At 47.9% G+C, this 19,184-nt stretch overlaps 2 protein-coding genes across 3 annotated transcripts; both read left to right on the forward strand.

Annotated features, from left to right (window-relative positions):
- Window positions 1–220: 220 nt before the first annotated feature.
- LOC136512392 (anaphase-promoting complex subunit 7-like) lies at window positions 221–19,085 on the forward strand. 2 transcript variants are annotated; one of them, XM_066506356.1, is made up of 19 exons: window positions 221–376; window positions 591–659; window positions 942–992; window positions 1,095–1,232; window positions 1,340–1,402; window positions 1,507–1,622; window positions 1,793–1,877; window positions 2,551–2,610; window positions 3,254–3,299; window positions 4,221–4,294; window positions 14,325–14,375; window positions 14,490–14,690; window positions 14,765–14,809; window positions 15,042–15,135; window positions 15,209–15,354; window positions 15,699–15,752; window positions 17,409–17,638; window positions 18,357–18,417; window positions 18,708–19,085. In XM_066506356.1, exons 1-19 carry the CDS (start codon window positions 308–310, stop codon window positions 18,783–18,785), a joined length of 1,731 nt encoding a protein of 576 aa, XP_066362453.1. In that variant the 5' UTR covers window positions 221–307; the 3' UTR covers window positions 18,786–19,085. The 2 variants fall into 2 exon arrangements, with proteins under 2 accessions (XP_066362453.1, XP_066362454.1); XM_066506357.1 differs by lacking the exon at window positions 15,699–15,752.
- On the forward strand, window positions 9,627–11,185 carry LOC136513501 (uncharacterized). Its single transcript, XM_066507493.1, has 3 exons — window positions 9,627–9,653; window positions 9,741–10,597; window positions 10,861–11,185. The coding sequence occupies exons 1-3, from the start codon at window positions 9,627–9,629 to the stop codon at window positions 11,075–11,077; spliced, it is 1,101 nt and encodes a 366-aa protein (XP_066363590.1). The 3' UTR covers window positions 11,078–11,185.
- Window positions 19,086–19,184: the final 99 nt, after the last annotated feature.

Genomic DNA, 19,184 nt, shown 5'->3' on the forward strand with positions numbered 1-19,184 from the left:
TGTTATTTTAATATTATTATTAAAACTAAAACTAAAATTGCTATGCTTCTCTCTGAGAAGGATTTTATACTCCGTTGTTCTGTGCGAGACGGGGAGAAATAGAAACAAGAAAACTGTTGGGCCTAAATTGGCCCAGAAATAGCACGAGTCCAGTTACTGTTCCGTGTCTTTCAAATCCCCTCTCTCTACTCCCGTCCCTAGTAGTCCAGTCCACTGCGACTGTTGTGGCATCAGTACCCATCAAACACCAAAATCCCCCCGCATCAGCTCCGGTTTCAAATTCCCTCGGTAGAGCTCGCCGCCGGGGATGGAGGCGGCGCGGGAGTCCATGGCGGCGCTCCTCGACGCCGGCCTCTTCGGCCCCGCCCAAACGCTGGTACGTGTGCCGCGATCCCTTCCCTCCTTGCCCCCCATCCTCCCTGCGCTCGAATCTCTAGGGTTTCGGGGTTCGCCGGGCGCGTCTGGGGCAGGCCTAGGCCTCTCGCCTGCGGCGTGTGCGAGCGGGGTTTGGGTTGCTGCATTGGGTGATGGAGCGAGGTTTCCGTCGCAGCAGTGATTACTCATTTATTACTCTTCTCCTTCACTTGCAGGGGTGTTTCCTTGTGTCCTCGGTGGGTGCGGGCAACGATGCTGGTATGTCCATGAAGGTGGAAAGCCTGGTAAGCTCGAGCTTCCCTGAGCAGCAGCTCTGCAAGTGGTGCTAGTTTGGTCTAACTTGTTGCTATGATTCTGTCAACTCCACTTCCTCTCTCACTTCTGATGCCACATTGCGGAAACTAAATGGGTTGATTAGTTTCTTGACTGTCCATGCACGGATTAGTTTGTTGGCAGTTAATGCACGGATTGCCCTGCACAACTACATTTCGCGATGCCAGTTCTGTTGCTTACAGGGCCCAATTTGTTTTTTTGGGAGCTGATGTGCTTGTTGACCTACCGCGCAGGTCCAGCATGGTGATGCTTTGTATGGAGAGAAAGAATTCCACAGGGCACTGGTACGTTTCCAAAAAGCTCATGATTGGCTTACAACAAGTTGCAGAAGTAAACACATCGATTGCTCATTTCTTTGTTTCTAATTTCCCGTTCTTCCATGGCAGAATGCGTACAAGCAAGCTATGCAATATAGTAGAAGTATCCCTAGGCAAGCAACAAGTAACGCCAGAAGTTCAGTATCCGCCACAGGCCGGTCACCTTCTCCAAATTCTTCAAATCTCTTATCATTCAATGAAAATGAGGTGTGAATGGCTGAACATGGCACTCTTGTGTTCTCATGTTGATATCTATTATTCTATTTACGTCACAGCTAGCAAGTATCACATTCAGTTTTGCTGTGCTGTTGCAGGTGAAGTTTAAGATTGCTCTTTGCCATTCTGCTCTATGTGAGCACCGTGAAGCACTTCATGAGGTTACTTGTTTTTCGTTTTCTTATGTCTATTCTTCATTTTCAACCTTATTATCCTGTTTCAACTTTCAAGAATACAGATAATGTGATATATATGCTTTCTGCAGATGGAAGGTATTCCTTCAAAAGTGAGAACACTGAAAATGAATATGATGTTAGGGAAGCTTTATCGAATATCAAGAAATAGCCGTACAGCTGCTGTCTGTTATAAGGAGTGCTTGAGGTATAACATATCAAAGAAATTGCTTCCTTGGAGATTGTGTTCTCCAACTTCATTGGCATAAGTTGCCCATTTTGTTCTTCTATAGCAAGTTCTTTCGAAACTTGGTTACAGAAACCACTCAACTTTTCTATGCTCACAAGACCGTCTACATCTCCATACTTCTTTTTCAGGCAATGCCCTTATGTTTTCGAAGCTATCACAGCTTTGGCGGAAATGGGGCTTTCAGCAAAGGAATTTTCTTTATTATTTCCACAAGTAAGTGTAATGTTTTGTTTTGTTATAAGCTGTAAATAGGAAGTTCTGAGGGCAGATAAGTTTTAACTTTGCATGGTAGAATTCAGGACTTCTCTGTGCTTCATTTTCAGATGTCCTGGTCGTCAATTTTATTGTTTGTTTGAGCTATCAGAATCTATTCATGCTCTACATGCCTGCCAGATTTGCAACAAAACTTGATAGGCTATTGTTTCCTCTAATCTATTGTACAACATTTGAGCTATCAGAGTCTATTCATGCTTTACATGCTTGCCAGATTTGCAACAAAAATTGATAGGCTATTGTTTCCTCTAATCTATACTACCAAAAAACCATCACTTTGCATTTTATACCAAAAGATGTTGATATTGTCAATCCTGTGAGCAAGTTCTTACTTTTTCCATTGCTGAACGCTGAAATTTTCTTCTCATTTTGTACACATACCTTAGCATGATCTGACAATCACAGAACCATATCCTGTCAAACCTTTTATATTTTTTACATTTATTCTGTTTTTGTACATATAATCCATATGGACTGTTGGGTTTCATTTTTGTTTGAACACCACATACGACACATGTAAAGCTTTCTAGAAACAATAATACGCATACATCAGTTTATTCAACAACCTTTTCTCTGTAAATTTTAGTCATTAGTCAGTTAAACTTCCTTGCAGGCACCAAATAGAGGAGGCAAGGTGCTGGGTGACTTTGTAGATGCACAACGTTGGTGGACTGTAAGTGAACAATGTTGAGGCATAAACATGCATAGCACTCTATGCTTAATCTTAAACATCCTTCTCTATCAAGTAACTAGATTCACAACATTGGTGGAGTGTAAGTGAACAATGTTGAGGCATAAACATTCATGCCACTCAATATTTAATCTTAAACAGCCTACTCCATCAAGTAACTAGATTCGTGGTTGCCATCTTATGTTTGATTTGCTATTAATTCTCATAAACCATTGGACTCCGAAACCACATTTTGCATATATAAATGCTAAACTCGGTTAAATTGAAACTGTATGCCAATGAAGTCATCACCTTTTTAGCTCCATGTTTTGATCACGTGTCTGATGCTTATTTTTGTGTGTTGGGGGTGGGAATGCATCTGTCCTCTTTCTGATTATGTAGATTGCATAATTTGCCACCAGTTCTGCAACTTATGTGCATGTTTATGTCTGCCTCGTTGCACCGTCATTGATGAAGTGTGATAAATATGTTTCTTTCAGAACAGTACTTGTTATTGCAATTTTAAATTTAGTTATGGTTTTCACGAAACTCTGTCAACTCATCCAGATATGTCATCATACTGCATTGTTCTTTTTATAGATTGGTTCAGATTGATTATTCACTTCAATTATAATTTTCTTGACAGCGGTATGTTGAGGCGCAGTGTTGCATTGCTTCACATGATTATAAAGGTAACATAAGTGTCCTTATGAAACATTTTATCTGAGGATTCCAACATATAGTTGAATTTTGTTGAACTTTTGAAGTAATAATTCACATTCTCATTGCGAGCTTCCATTATTATTATTGTTAGATGATAAATGATCTAGAATCAGCATTGACTCTTGGCCACTGAATGTAACTTTGTAGTTGACACTTCCTAACTTTTACTTGTATCTGTTAAGCATAAACTCGTAGCTTTGAAAGTTTTTTTACAGGGATATCATTTCTTTATATTTATCAGTAATGGATACTCCATCTGATCCAAAATGTAAAGTCATTTTAGGATTCATTTCGGTCAAACTTGTTGGAGCTTGGCTTGTTGCGTAGAGGATAGGAATGGGAGGTGGAGGGCCTAGGCTTGAACGCCCGGTGACGGACTGGCGGCGCCGTGCTCGGCGCCGGGGTCTAGGGCTAGAACGCGAGAGCGAGAGAGCTGGAACGCCAAAGAGCGAGAGAGATTAAACTCAATCTCTGGCTAACTTTTATTAAACAAAGGTGTTCCATACTTATACTCCAAATCCTAACAACTTTCAGCTAATGCAAAGGGATAACAACCAAATGACTCATACTCCTAAACACTCGGATCTAGCAACTTAAACTTCTGGCGCGCCGTGACGATGGTGACCGTGCTCTGGCCCGCCTTGGCGCCTTGGCACGGTCCACTTCTCAGCCACGGCTCTTCTTCTTCCTCTTGTACATGTTGCCCACCATAACAAAACTTATGTATCTTTGACCGTCAACAGATAAAAAAATCATGTTCACTGAAAATGTATGGTTGATGTTATTAGATTCACCACAAAAAATACTTTCATAATGTGTATTCCTTTTTATTTGATGTAGATTATTGCGTTCACATAATAACTAGGCTTACTGTTGCTTGTTTTTTATAGGTGGCCTTGACATATATCTAGAACTAATGCAACGGTTCCCCAATAATGTGCATATCTTGCTGGAAATTGCTAAGGTTTGTCTTTCTTCACTTCTCTAATCTCTATTATTGTCCTCCCTATGTGGAAGTTTTTATTAGAATATGTATGGTCTAGAATATGATAAGTCTAGATTGAAGAGTCCCATCATGTGAAGAGTCATGTAATCATGTGAAGGGTCATGTAATCTCTATTTAAACTGTTGCTCAATGAATGGATAGTGCTAAGCCAGTTACTATCATGGTATCAGCCTGATTACCGATCCTGACTTTTCTCCTACCTCGTGTCCCTCCTCCCTCCTCCCATCCTTCCTCCTCCATGGCAGATGACGACGCCCAGGCTGCTGCCGCCTTGGCTGCAGCAATCGTTGCTGCTCTCCCTCCTCCCAACCCCGGCCCGAGCTTGGCTTCGGCTCTCGCCACGATCAATGTCAAAACTCATATCCCCTTCGCCCTCGAACTCGATCCACCCAATTATTCCACCTGGCTTGAATTATTCGTCACTCTTGCCGGAAAATTTGGTGTGCTATCTCACATCGATGGCACCCTGACACCCGAAGCTCCCGATGCTACATGGTTGGCGATTGATTGCTCAATCCGCTCTCTCATCTACTCGTCGTCGTCCCCCCGCGTGATGCGCCTCATCATGGAGAGCGGCGCCTCTGCCCACACCATATGGACCAAGGCGGCCAACCTCTTCCTCGACAACAAAGCATCTCGCGCCATGACTCTTGAAGCCAAGTTCCGCTCTCTGTCCCAGGGTGATTTGCCGGTACTTGAATATGCTCAACAGCTCAAAGACCTCGCTGATGGGCTCACTGATTTGGATCAACTGGTCAGCGATCCTACCCTGTTGCTCGCCCTCCTCCGCGGCGTCAACGAGCCCCTCCGCGGCATGGCCTCCATATTGAAGACGAAGACTCCGCTGCCCTCATTCTTGAGGCCCAGTCGCTCCTTGCTCTGGAGGAGTCTGAGCTCACGGCGTCCACCTCGGCTACCGCCTTCACTGCTTCCAGCGGTGTCCCCGTGACTCCTCGTGCTTTTGCGTCAGCACCTACTGCTGCTTTCGCTGCACCACCTGCGCCAACGGCATCTCGTCCCCCGTCTCGCCCTTGGGGGCGCGGCAAGGGGAAGGGCAGGGGCAACAACAGCAGCTGGCGTGCTCCTCGTCCATGGGCCAACCTGTGGAGTGGCTCCTTCCAAATGTGGCATATGCCTGGCCAAGGAATCTTGGGCACTCGCCCGGGCTCTGGGATGTTTCAGCACCAACTCCGTCCTCCGCCGGCCCAGGCACATGTTGCTGTTGCTACCCAGCCGGGCTACCCATATGGCGTCTACAATTACGGCGCCTACAACACTCCTTTGGCTGCTGCTCCTGCTGATCCAACGGCGTCCTGGAACCAGGCTGCCTTGGCCAACGCCTTCAACACTATGACCCTGCAGCAACCAGACGCTACTTGGTTCATGGACTCCGGTGCGTCCTCGCATCTTTCATCATCATCTGGTAATCTCTCTTCCATCAATTCCTTCATTCCTTCCAACTCAAATATCATTGTTGGTAATGGTACCCGTTTACCCATCATGTGTTCTGGTAACACTTCGCTTCCTAACCCCATCCGCCCCCTACATCTTTCCAATGTCCTTGTTTCACCCCACCTCATAGCAAATCTTGTTTCAATTCGTCAATTCACTAAAGATAATTCTTGTTCCGTTGAATTTGACCCCTTTGGTTTATCTGTGAAGGATCTCCACACCAGGACGGTGCTCCACCGATGTGATAGTTCCGGAGACCTTTACCCACTCATTTCGACGTCCACAACTCCTCCCAGTGCCCTCCTTGCAGCAATGGAGACGACTTGGCACCGGCGGTTGGGACATCCCGGCGTCCAAGTCCTTTCACGCTTGCGCTCCAATAAGTCAATTTCTGTTACTCCTAGTACTCATGACACTTCTTTGTGCCATGCGTGTCAGCTGGGTCGTCATACTCGCTTGTCCTCCAATTCCTTGTCAAGGGCTTCCAAACCTTTCGAGTTGATTCACTGTGACTTGTGGACGTCTCCCATCATGAGCATATCCGGGTTTAAATACTATCTTGTGTGTTTGGATGATTTCACTCATTATTTATGGACTTTTCCTCTCAAACTGAAATCTGAAACATTCACAACCTTACGCAATTTTCATAGCTATGTGCTTACTCATTTTAATTGCCATATACAATTTGTTCAAAGCGACAATGGTCGTGAATTCGACAACAATGTTGCTCGCTCATTCTTTCTTGAACAAGGCATTCATCTTCGCCTTTCTTGCCCCCAAACATCCCAACAGAACGGCAAGGCCGAACGCGTTATTCGGTCCACCAACAATATCATGCGCACCTTGCTATTTCAAGCTTCTATGCCTCCTGCTTATTGGGTCGAATCCCTTCGCACCGCTACTCATCTTTTTAATCTACACCCCACCAAAACGCTTCACAATCGAACTCCCCATCAAATTCTATTTGGCACACCCCCCACTTATGATCACCTTCGCGTTTTCGGATGTCGTTGTTATCCTAATTTATCAACCACCATGCCTCATAAACTTGCTCCACGCTCTACCGAATGTGTTCTCCTTGGTTTCCCGGATAACCACAAAGGCTATCGTTGCCTTGACCTTTCTACAAATCGTATCATCATCTCTCGTCATGTAATCTTTGACGAAAACCAATTCCCTTTTGCACGTGACTCACCTGCACCTTTGAGTGTCTATAATTTTTTGGATGACACAGATAATGCTCCAGAGGTGCCAGGCGTTTTCCCCATGGCGGCATCAGGTCCCACTAGTCCTTCAGCAGCCACATTGGCCACTAGTGCTGCCACTCCATCGACAGCAATGCCCACCCCTGGCACTGGAAATTGGCAACAGCCGGGGCTGGGTACGGCGTCCACAGTAGCTGATGTGCATCACGGGCTGGAGTCCAGCGCCAGCGAGGTGCCTGCTCCTGTTGCTGGTTCGAGACGCCAACCAGGACCGAGCGCTGGTGCGCTCCCTGTTGCCGGTCCAGGACAACAGCCGGGACTGAGTGCCACTATTCCCGGTCCAGGCCTACGACTCGGGCACTCTGGCGATCAGGTGCTGCCATCTGTGGCCAGTGCCTCCTATTGGCCGCCGGTCACACAGGTGTACATGCGCCGGCAACCTCTTGTGGCACCAACGGCACCTTCTGGCTCCACAGCTGCAGCGGAGTCGCCCTCTGCAGCAACGGTGCCATCAACAGCAGCGGCGCTGGCAATCATACCGGCTGCTCTCTGCTCCTCACAAGCACCTATTTTTCCCATTCCTCCTATTACTAATCAGCATGCCATGCAAACCAGGGGCAAGTCCGTCATCAGTCAACTGCGACAACATTTCAACTTGTCTGCGGTTTCATCTATGGGCTCTACAGATATTAGCTCACATCCAACTACATATCGAGGTGCCATCTCAGATCCAAATTGGAAGCGTGCTATGGAGGAAGAATATGGTGCTCTCCTTGCAAATCAGACATGTGATCTTGTACCACCACCACCACATGCTAATATTGTCTCAGGCAAATGGCTCTATCGCCACAAGCTCAATGCTTATGGATCTCTGGCTCGGTACAAGGCTCGTTGGGTCGTACGTGGTTTCTCTCAGCAGCACGGTCTTGATTATGATGAAACATTCAGTCCGGTGGTCAAGCCTGCAACCATTCGTACGGTATTATCTCTTGCCATCTCCAGTGATTGGCCTATTCATCAGTTAGACGTTAAAAAATGCATTCTTACATGGCACTCTCAATGAAACTGTCTACTGCCAACAACCTCCTGGGTTTGTTGATCCGGCACGACATAATTATGTGTGCAAGCTTAACAAAGCTCTCTATGTGACAACTCATAGAGAGCTTGGTACAGCCGATTCCAGGCATTCATCACCTCAATTGGTTTCCGGGCTTCTCACTGTGACAACTCATTGTTCATCTACACTAATTGGGCAGATGTGGCCTACCTATTGTTGTATGTGGATGACATCATATTGACAGCTTCCTCTCAACATCTTCTTCAACATATTATTGGCTCTCTACAGCAGGAATTTGCCATGACGGATCTTGGTAAACTTCATTACTTCTTGGGAGTTTCTGCTCAACGATCATCCACAAGTCTGTTTCTATCTCAAGCTAAATATGCTGCTGAAATTTTGGCTAAGGCAAACATGTCTTCATGTAATCCTTGTCAAACCCCGCTTGAGGTTCATTCCAAACTGTCCTTCCAAGATGGACCACCAGTTGCCAATCCAACTCTCTATCGCAGTCTTGCTGGTGCCTTACAATACTTGACTCTTACACGGCCAGATATTGCTCATGCCGTTTGTTAGCGATAGGTGCCCTAATGGGCTGTTATGGGCCGGTGCGGTTAAGCACCTTAGGGATTAAGATAGATTGATAAGGCAAGGATCACCGTTGATTGGGTGTTTCTATAAACCCTTAGGGATCCTTGCCTATATAATGTACCCCTGTACCCATTTAATCAATTAATCAATCCCGAGGCTAATTGCTCTCATGGTATCATGCTTAGGTTTAGACTTCCGCTGCACCTTCCTCGCGTGCGCCGGTTGACTGCCGCGCTGCCCGCTTCCTCCGCGCGCCGGCCCTTCGCCGTGCTGCGCCTCGCACCGGCCCCAGCCGCGCGTCGCTCCACCCCCCGCGCGTCGGCCCCCAGCCGCGCGCCTCCCAGCCCACGCGCGCCGGCCCCCAGCCGCGCGCACCCTTGCGCGCCGGCCCCTGCTGCGCCGTGCCGCCATGGGCTCTTCTCCGCCTACTCCCAGAGACGACGACGACGGCTCCGCCACCTCCCTCCAGGCCGACGAGGTTGCCCGGCGGCTCGCCTAGGAGCAGGCGAATGAGGCCGCCGCCACCGCTCAGCGCCTAGAGCGCGAACGCAAGGCCACGCGCAACGCCGCCCTGGCTCGCGCCCTCGAAGCCGAGCAGCAGGCCGCGGCTGCCGCCAAGGAGCGGGACGAGGCGGCCCAGCGCGCCAGCGACGCCCTTGCGCGCGTCGCCATGGAGCGGGCAGCCGCCGACGCTGCCATCGCGCCCGAGTCTTCGGGAGGAGCCACTGCGCCGCCTCGAGGAGCTCCTGCGCCGACCGACCTCCGCGCGGCCATGCTTCACCACGAGGCCGTGGCCCTGCTCCAACTCCACTCATAGGCCGTCGCCGTCAACAACATCCGGAACCACGTCACCACCATCCTCGACGTCGACTCCGGTAACTTCAACCATTGGTGCGATCAGTTTCTGCTCATCCTCGGCAAGTTTTCACTCCAGGGCCATGTCCGCGAAGACCCTCCAGTCCTTATTTCTCCTTATTGGGCCCGGATGGACTGCGTCGTCAAGTCCTGGATCGTCGCCACGCTCACGGATGATCTGGGCGAGATCATCCGTGCCCAGGGCTCCACAGCCCGGCACGCCTGACTCGCTGTCGAGTCGCAGTTTCTCGGCAATCGGGAGGCTCGCTCCATTCAGTTGGAGACGCGGTTTCGCAACTTCGTCCAAGGCGACCTCTCCGTCACCGAGTACTGCCGCAAGCTGAAGAAGATGGCCGATGATCTCACGGCCCTCGGCGAGGTCATCACCGACCGCACCCTCGTCCTCAACGTCATCCGCGGCCTCAACGAGCGCTTCGCCCACGTCGGCACGCTTCTTCGCCGAGCCAAGCCCTTCCCCACGTTCCTGGAAGCCCGTGAGGACCTCATCCTTGAGGAACTCACCATGGCGAATCGCAAGGAGGCTCCAGCAGCTGCACTCACCGCCTCCACTACTCCCACCGCGGCACCTCCACCTTCTGCAGGCTCTGGAGGCGCTGGAGGGGGCTCCAAGGCTCCCAACAGCCGCCGCAGCAAGCGCGGTGGCGGCGGCAAAGGACAAGGCAGCAGTAGCGCTTCAGGACAGGGCTCCCGGTCCCCTGCCGGCGCCATACAACAGCAGCAAGCTGCTGGACAGCAGCAGCAGCCGGCTGGGGGGGGGGGGGGGGCGCCCTTGGCCCAGCTTCTACAATCCCTGGTCCGGCACCATCCAGATGTGGCCAGGAGCTCCTCGTCCGCCTTTGGCACCCATCCCGGTGCCCCCTCACCTCCAAGCGCAGCACCAGGCACAGCAGCAGGCCCTGCTCGCTCAGCAGCAGCAGCAGGCGCTTTTTGCTCACCAGCAGCCCGCTGGACAGTGGGTCGCTCCGGGGTATTACAACCCTATGACCGGCCTCCCTTCCTGGGACCCGACGGATCTCGCCGCCGCCTTCAGCACGACATCGCTGACCCCTCCTTCGACCAACGAGTGGTACTTCGACTCAGGTGCTACTTCACATATGACATCTCAGCCCTCCTCTCTTTCACATGTTCTTCTCCCGCGGTACCCTAACCCTTCATCTATTATTGTCGGTAATGGCTCCCTTATTCTTGTCACTGCCATTGGCTCCACAGAGTTATCATCCAATTTACGTCTTAATAATGTCCTTGTGTCGCCACAAATTATTAAGAATCTTATCTCTGTTCGCCAATTTACTATTGACAATAATTGCTCTGTTGAGTTTGACCCCGCTGGATGTTCTGTGAAGGTTCTTCCATCTCGGAAAGAGATCGTCCGGTGTAATAGCTCCGGGCCATTGTACCCACTTCGCCTTCCACCAGCACTTTCCTTTGCCGCTCAGGGCTCCTCTCCACTGTGGCATCGGCGTCTTGGGCATCCTGGTCACGAGGCCTTGTCAAAGCTCGCGTCTAGTGTTTCATTCCCTATTCAGGATTGTTCCGATTTATGTCATGCTTGTCAGCTAGGGCGTCATGTTCGTCTGCCCTTTCATGTGTCCACCTCTCGTGCGTCTAGCAAGTTTGATCTTATTCATTGTGATTTATGGACCTCTCCAGTTGTCAGCATTTCTGGTTATAAATACTATTTGGTCATTCTAGATGATTGCACTCACTATTTGTGGACATTTCCTTTACAACTTAAATCTGACACTTTCAGCACGCTTGCTCAATTCATCGCCCACGCCTCCACTCAATTTGGCGCCCGCGTCAAAGCCGTACAGTGTGACAACGGGAAAGAGTTTGACAACTCCAGCACCCGCCACTTCTTCCTCACCCAGGGCATCCACCTTCACATGTCCTGCCCTTACACCTCGTCTCAGAACGGTAAAGCTGAACGCATTATTCGCTCTATAAATAATGTTGTTCGCTCCCTGCTCTTTCAGGCGTCCATGCCTCCCTCCTACTGGGTGGAGGCTCTCTCCACGGCGACTGTTCTCCTCAACATATTGCCCACCAAGACTCTAGAGTTCTCCACACCTCATCTTGCCTTGTTTGGCAAGCCACCCACATATGATCATCTGCGAGTCTTCGGTTGCAAATGTTATCCCAACATGTCCGCCACTGCCATTCACAAGCTTGCCCCTAGGTCTGTCCTGTGCGTCTTCCTAGGCTATTCAGCTCATCATAAAGGGTACCGCTACCTTGACCTATCATCCAATAGAGTCATCATCTCCCGGCACGTCATCTTCGATGAAACGGCCTTCCCTTTTGCTGAGCGTCATGGTCCTAGTACTCCAGCAGACCTCGAGTTTCTTGCCGATGACACTACTGATGCTGTGCCCACTCCTATTGGACCGTCGCACAAGTGTTTGCCTGCAGGAACTCCTCCCAGTACCTCCGATGCCATCCGCGCCCCTGCCGGGACACCCACCGCGCCACGCGTGGCCACCAAGAGTCCCTCTTCCGCGCCACGCGCGGCCCTGGAGCTGCCCGACGTGCTGCGTGCCGGCGCGACATCCCCTGCGTCGTCCGCGAGCTCCCCAGCACCCCTGCAGGCGCCCCGCGGGCCACCACCAGGGTTCCCACCTCTCCGGCCGGCTCGCGACTTCACGTACGTCTACACGCGTCGGCCGCGCGAGCCACCGGCCGCCCCGGCTGCTGCACCAGCCGCCTCAGCTGCTGCACCGGCCGCCCCTGCTGCAACAGCAGCCCCGCTGCCCAAGGGTGCGGTTGCTGTTCCTCCGGTGGCCAACCAGCACTCCATGGGCACCCGTTCGAAGAGCGGCTACAGGATGCCCGCTATCTACCACGCCGTGCCTCTATCTCCGGTGCTGAAGACCTTCCGTAGCGCTCTTGTTGACCCCAATTGGCGAGCAGCTATGGAGGAAGAACACAGTGCTCTCCTGCAGAATCACACCTGGGATCTTGTGCCCTGTCCTCCTCGGGCCAATGTTGTCACTGGGAAGTGGATCTTCAAGCACAAGCTTCAGTCTGATGGCTCCCTCGAGCGGTACAAGGCACGTTGGGTTCTTCGTGGCTTTACCCAGCGGCCTGGTGTGGATTTTGATGAGACCTTCAGCCCTGTGGTGAAGCCTGCTACTGTCCGCACGGTGCTCTCCTTAGCGCTCACTCGCCACTGGCCCATTCACCAGTTGGATGTGAAGAACGCCTTTCTTCATGGCAATTTGACTGAGACAGTGTACTGCCAGCAGCCGTCCGGGTTCGAAGATCCAGCCCATCCGGATTTTGTCTGCCTCTTGAAGAAGTCGCTCTATGGCCTGAAGCAGGCTCCTCGTGCTTGGTATAGTCGGATGGCCTCTTACTTGCTGTCTATTGGGTTTATCGAAGCCAAGTCAGACACCTCACTCTTCATCTATCAGCGCGGATCAGACACAGCCTACCTGTTGCTGTATGTTGATGATATTGTCCTCATAGCCTCGTTGTCAGATTTTCTTCGGCGGATCATCTCAGCACTTCAGCGGGAGTTCGCCATGAAAGATCTTGGTGAACTACATCACTTCCTCGGTATGCATGTTCAGCGACGTGGTGGACTCCTGCTCTCACAGCGACAGTACATGCTGGATATCTTAGATCGCGCCGGGATGACCGAGTGCAAGCCGTGCTCTACACTAGTTGACACCAACTCTAAGGTTGCTGCAGCTGAGGGGGCCCCTGTGTCTGATGCTACAGACTTTCGCAGTCTTGCCGGAGCTCTTCAGTACTTGACGTTCACTCGCTCAGACATTGCATATGCTCTTCAGCAGGTCTGCCTCCACATGCATGATCCTCGAGAGCCTCACCTTGCTGCTCTGAAGCGGATTCTTCGCTATGTTCAGGGCACACTCCACCTCGGTCTCCTGCTGCGACCGACTACTTCGACTGATCTTGTTGTCTACACCGACGCTGATTAGGCTGGTTGTCCCGACACTCGCAGATCCACCTCGGGTTATGCAGTGTTCCTCGGTGACAATATCGTTTCCTGGTCTTCCAAGCGCCAGAATACAGTATCAAGATCAAGTGCTGAAGCCGAGTATCGCGCAGTGGCTAATGGAGTTGCAGAGGCGACATGGCTACGTCAGCTTCTTTTGGAGCTACATGCCCCTCTTCGGCGCGCCACACTGGTGTACTGCGACAACATCAGTGCCGTCTACATGACCTCCAACCCGGTGCAACACCAGCGCACCAAGCACATTGAGATCGATCTTCACTTCGTCCGGGAGCGAGTCGCCATTGGTGATCTACGAGTTCTGCATGTTCCTACCTCCTCGCAGTATGCTGATATCTTCACCAAGGGACTGCCTACCTCAGTGTTCACGGAGTTTAGGTCCAGTCTAAACGTGCAAAGTGGCTGACGTTTCGACTGTGGGGGAGTGTTAGCGATAGGCGCCCTAATGGGCTGTTATGGGCCGGTGCGGTTAAGCACCTTAGGGATTAAGATAGATTGATAAGACAAGGATCACTGTTGATTGGGTGTTTCTATAAACCCTTAGGGATCCTTGCCTATATAATGTACCCCTGTACCCTTTTAATCAATTAATCAATCCCGAGGCTAATTGCTCTCACCGTTCAACAAGTTTTGTTAACCTACAAACTTAGGGCTGTCAAGTTCTCTCAGATTTTTCTTAGATCATATATCCCTTCAACTTTGATGTCAGTGTGCTTGTCAGTGTCTAGAGAACATGTGAAGTTAATTGTTCATTTCCAGCTTTGTTTTGGTGTTTTTTATGACCTTTCTTCATGCGTTGATCCTGATTTTTGAGCTTCTTGTTTGAAGGTTGAAGCCATCATAGGCAGGAATGATGAAGCAATAATGAACTTTGAGAAGGTAAATTGAAAATGTACGGAGCTAAAGCCCCTGATTCGGAAATCGTGTGAACGAGTAACAAGGTTATATAATCATTTGCTATATTCACTGTTTTTTTCTTTCCTTTTTTTGCAGGCCCGGTTGATTGATCCAAACATTATGACATATATGGATGAGTATGCAATTCTTCTAAAGTCAAAATCTGACTACATCAAACTGAATAAGTTGGTACATGATATGCTGCATATTGATCCTGCAAGACCAGAGACATGTGTTGCTCTTGCAGCAATGTGGGAAAGAAAGGATGAAAGAAAAGCTTTGACATATGCAGAAAAGGTAAATACCTTGTGGGTTTGATGGAAACTCACGCACCTTCCATCTAATGCTCCTTACGATGTCTTCCTTTTCAGAGCCTCCGAGTTGATGACAGGCATATAACTGGCTATATTATGAAGGTAATACTGCAAGATATTGTCTATGCAACTGGATTTACATTATTATGGTAATTCCTCTTGCATTACAATTTGCGAAGCACAAGGATGGTTGCTGCTTATTTTCTCTGGGAAGTTCATGTTTAGATTTTGTCTGCTACCATCTTTGCTTTTTAGGATCGCCATCTTCCATTGCTAGGGCATATCATGATTTTGCCTCATTGGTTTGTCATTGTTTGCCTACTGTTCTTTCAAGGGCAATTTGCATCTTTCATTGAATCGACCAGATTTGGCAGTGACAGACTTCAGGGGGGCTCAAGAATTGAGAGCTGATCTTCGTTCTTATCAAGGTTGGTTGGCTTGACACATCTGATATTCAAAATCTATTGTCATATTGTTAGTCTAAATAGAGGTATTCTCCAGGTTTGGTGCGTGCTTATCTAGCACTTTCTAAATGCAAAGAAGCATTATTCACTGCACGTGAGGCAATGAAGGTTATGCATCAGTCTGCAAAAGCTCTCAAGCTAGTTGGCGATGTTCATGCAATTAGTTCCAGTGGGAGGGAGAAGGTAATCTTATTTTGCCATGGGTCACTGATTCAAGGATTATATATTTTTTGGGGTTCTGGAAGCAATCATGCCGCTAGATAGCTAGTATGTTTAACCAGCTGAAGGTGGGCTGCTGTACTGCAGACAAAAAACTGCTGTCCTGCTGCAGGATAAGCCTGCAAAACTTATTAGCTAAGGGACACTACTAGCCTATCAAAAGTCTGTCCCCACTACACTTCTAGTCTAGTGTTCTCACTACAGCTTGACTCCTATTCAGCCTTTGAAAGTTGTCTGCAGTTGCAGACTTCTAGTCTAGTGTTCTCACCAAGCTGCAGCCTTGACTGAAGATTGGTCTGCATTTGCAGACTTCTGTGCAAGACCAGCAGCAGATTATTCAACAAAGGATCGTCTTAAGACAAGTATATGTGCTTTGTAACCTGCTTCTTTTCTCAATTAAGTTACTGTGACTATTGAAATTGACTTATATATATCTTTTCAAATGGACATGGGACCTAGTCGCCATGGGACCGACCAGGAGACTAATCACGATTAGTCATCGACCAGGCCGATTAGTCGAGCCTAGTCGACCCCTGGTCGTCCTATATATCAGGACATATATACCTACCATATATATACCTATATATACTATATAGTATACACAATAAAGCAAGCATCAAGACTACATTAGTGTTTAGCTGGTGACTTACTTTTGGGAGTTGTTTTCTTCTCTTTTCTGCCATGTCCAGAGGTCCATATTCCTGTCCCAAACTCCATTTCTTTGCTGACTTGCTGCTGGAAACCTAAAATACCAAAGAAGACCATAATTAGCAACACTAATGTAGTCTTGATCTTGACACAGCTCAACAGCAGCACTGCTGCATTAGCAAGCACTGCTGCAGTAGCAAATAACTAGCATTTAGCAGTTAGCACATAGCAGACCATAGCAGCCACACAGCCAACATATTACATAACCAAACAAGTTCAGTACACATAAGCTAAAGTGTTCAACACAGAGTCACAAACATTGACATTTAACAGTCCAACAAAAGTAGGCAACTAGCCATCTAATTAAGCAAATCAACATTAAAATTGAAGCCTCCATCTCCATCTCCAGTTGGTCCATCTCTAGTTTCAGTTGGTGCAGATTCTTCATCCTCCTCCATTGCTATTGCTGAATCTACGTGCTGATCTTGGTCTTCATCATCAACTTCATCAATATCTTGAGTCACTGTGTTCCTTGGACGCTTCCTGTTCCTAGCATAAGTACGCCTCACAGGGGCAGCAACAGCAGCCCTAGGCAAGTTACGTCCCTCTAGACCCTGAGTTGCACCAATAGCCTCATCCACAACAGCCCAAGTCATAGCATCGCCACCACCTTCCTGAACTGGTTCTGGTTCACAATTTTCATTGACCCATTCATTTTCCCAATGAAATTCATCAAGCAAGAGTGGATTGCATCTCTTTCCTTTGGAACCCAGCTCTCTAATTTTTTAAAATCTGTTTTCCATCTTGCGGTTGTAACTGACATATACCAACTTATTTAACCTTTGGTGCTCTAATCGGTTTCTCTTTTTTGTATGGACCTACACAAAATATAATGCAGAATCACATATCAATGTTACTACCATACTTAATTACTCAACAGTAGTACACTAGCACTTACAGCAGAAAATTCACTCCAACTACGCTTGCATCCAGATGCAGCGCAACAAAGGCTAACAATCCTTTTTGCTAAACATTCTAACCCTAACAGGCCAAACTGCAAGCTCAGTAGCCCACATGTCCGCCCAGTTAAACAGGCCCAAAAACAGAGTAACCGAACTGGTCGTCTCTGTCCTAGTCGGACGACTAATCGCGATTTCTCGTCGACTAATCGGACGACCAGCTTTCTGGTCGAGCTAATCAAGTCGGACCTCCTAATCGAACACCAGGGACCGATTAGGGCGATTAATCGCGATTAATCGGACGACTTGAAAACATTGGGACATCTTGTGATTCAACTTTGTACACTATTATTGAATGATACTACCTGTTGGTCGATTGTGCTGATATAGATATCATTGCATCACTTACAGGCAAGAAAGTTCTATGAATCAGCCATTCGTCTTGAACCTGGATTTCTTGGAGCTGCACTGGCCCTGGCTGATCTGCATGTTGTGGAAGGACGGAATAAGGAGGCTGTTATTCTACTGGAAAAATATCTAAGACAATGGGCAGATGATTCTCTACACATCAAGTTGGCTCAAGTACATGCGGCAACAAATATGCTTTCTGATGCACTTTCCCATTATCAATCTGCACTAAGGTGCGCATTTTCTTGGGTATTTAGTAGCAATTCTGTAGTAGCATTCATCATATATTAACCTTTTCTTTGCTGTTGGTTTGAATCCTGAAGATGTGGTACATAAATAAAGTTTAGTATATGAATATGTAGGAGTAAATCTGATTATTGAGGTAAGGTTTTAGTGATAGTTCCTGGAGTTGGGTTTATGTACCATCAACAAAATGTAAATAAATAACTAAATTGTGGAAAGTTTTGTACTAATCATGTTTCTCCTTCAATTTTAAGTTGAAACTTGGCTCTTGATGTTAGTGCCATGGTTTTTCTTCCAACCACGGCCTGAGATAGCTATGACAGGATTGGGTGGGTTAGCTCAATAATTTGTATTTTCAACTAATATTTTGATTATTCCGCCGATTTTGGAAGAATTGAACTATTCTGAATCGACAATCAGATAATTCCCTTCCATCCTTATCCTGCAAGGCCCAAACCGCATGCTTACAGCTCAAAAGCTACCCAAGAAGCATCAGAGTTTTGTAATTGATGTATATGAAATAGCTTACTTTCTTTGTTCTGATAAGCTTTGTTCCTGTTTATTTTAATCCAACTTTGTGGTACAAATCAACTGGTCTGATATTGTCCCTGCGGTTACTGACTCCGTGCTTAGTATTCTGCCTTGTGCCTTCCTATTTCTTTGGTATTACCTTCTAGTTCATGAAATGGGAACTCAATTGTGTTTCAGAATAAACCCACAAAATGAAGCTGCAAAGAATGGATTGGAGCGCTTGGAGAAACAAATGAAGGTTCGTGCAGTTCATAACTACTCCCTCCATTCCCTATGTATCTAGTTATACGTTATATCTAGTTACATAGAAAAAACTGTATTTCGAAAAGCCATAACGATTTATAATTTGGAACAGAGGGAGCACATCATACTGACTAGCTCACTAATTTTCAGCTCTTGTTTTGTTTCAGTCTACCTTATATACTCCCTTTGCTTTCCCAATCTTCCTCATTTACTCGTTTCTAAATATCCTACTGGTGCAAGATAACTAGCATTGCCTCATTGCCTGTACTTGATTTTCATGTGCAGGGAGTGGACCCAGATGCTCCGGAAGAGGATGAAGAGAATGAGGAGGATGATATCGACGATCGGGATGAGTTTATTTGAAGCTAGAAGATGCTGGAAGCTGGCGCTGATTGATCATGACCATCTTTGTATAGCGGTGGTAGCACTGGTTGTGTTACTTGTAACTGAATAGCAGGCGTTCTAGCGTTGCTGTGCTCAGAATCCAGGTGTTTGTTGGGGGGAAATATGTCCATGAGCTTGTAAAATACCGACCGAAACGGTATATAACTTGCTAAATTTTGCCTGTGATGTATGCTATTTCCTTTCAGTTTCGTTTAGCTAAAAGTCCAGAATGTACGGATAAGCGATATAGTCTGCAGCAGCTCTCACAGAAGTTCGAATGAACCTGCCTGTACACTTTTTGAATACTACAATAGGGATGACTGAACTGTGAACAAAATCTGCAGACAGTGTACACTGCAAGTACACAAGACTAAATCT

The sequence above is a fragment of the Miscanthus floridulus genome, chromosome 16, assembly GCF_019320115.1.
Source record: "Miscanthus floridulus cultivar M001 chromosome 16, ASM1932011v1, whole genome shotgun sequence".
NCBI classification, from domain to species: domain Eukaryota; kingdom Viridiplantae; phylum Streptophyta; class Magnoliopsida; order Poales; family Poaceae; genus Miscanthus; species Miscanthus floridulus.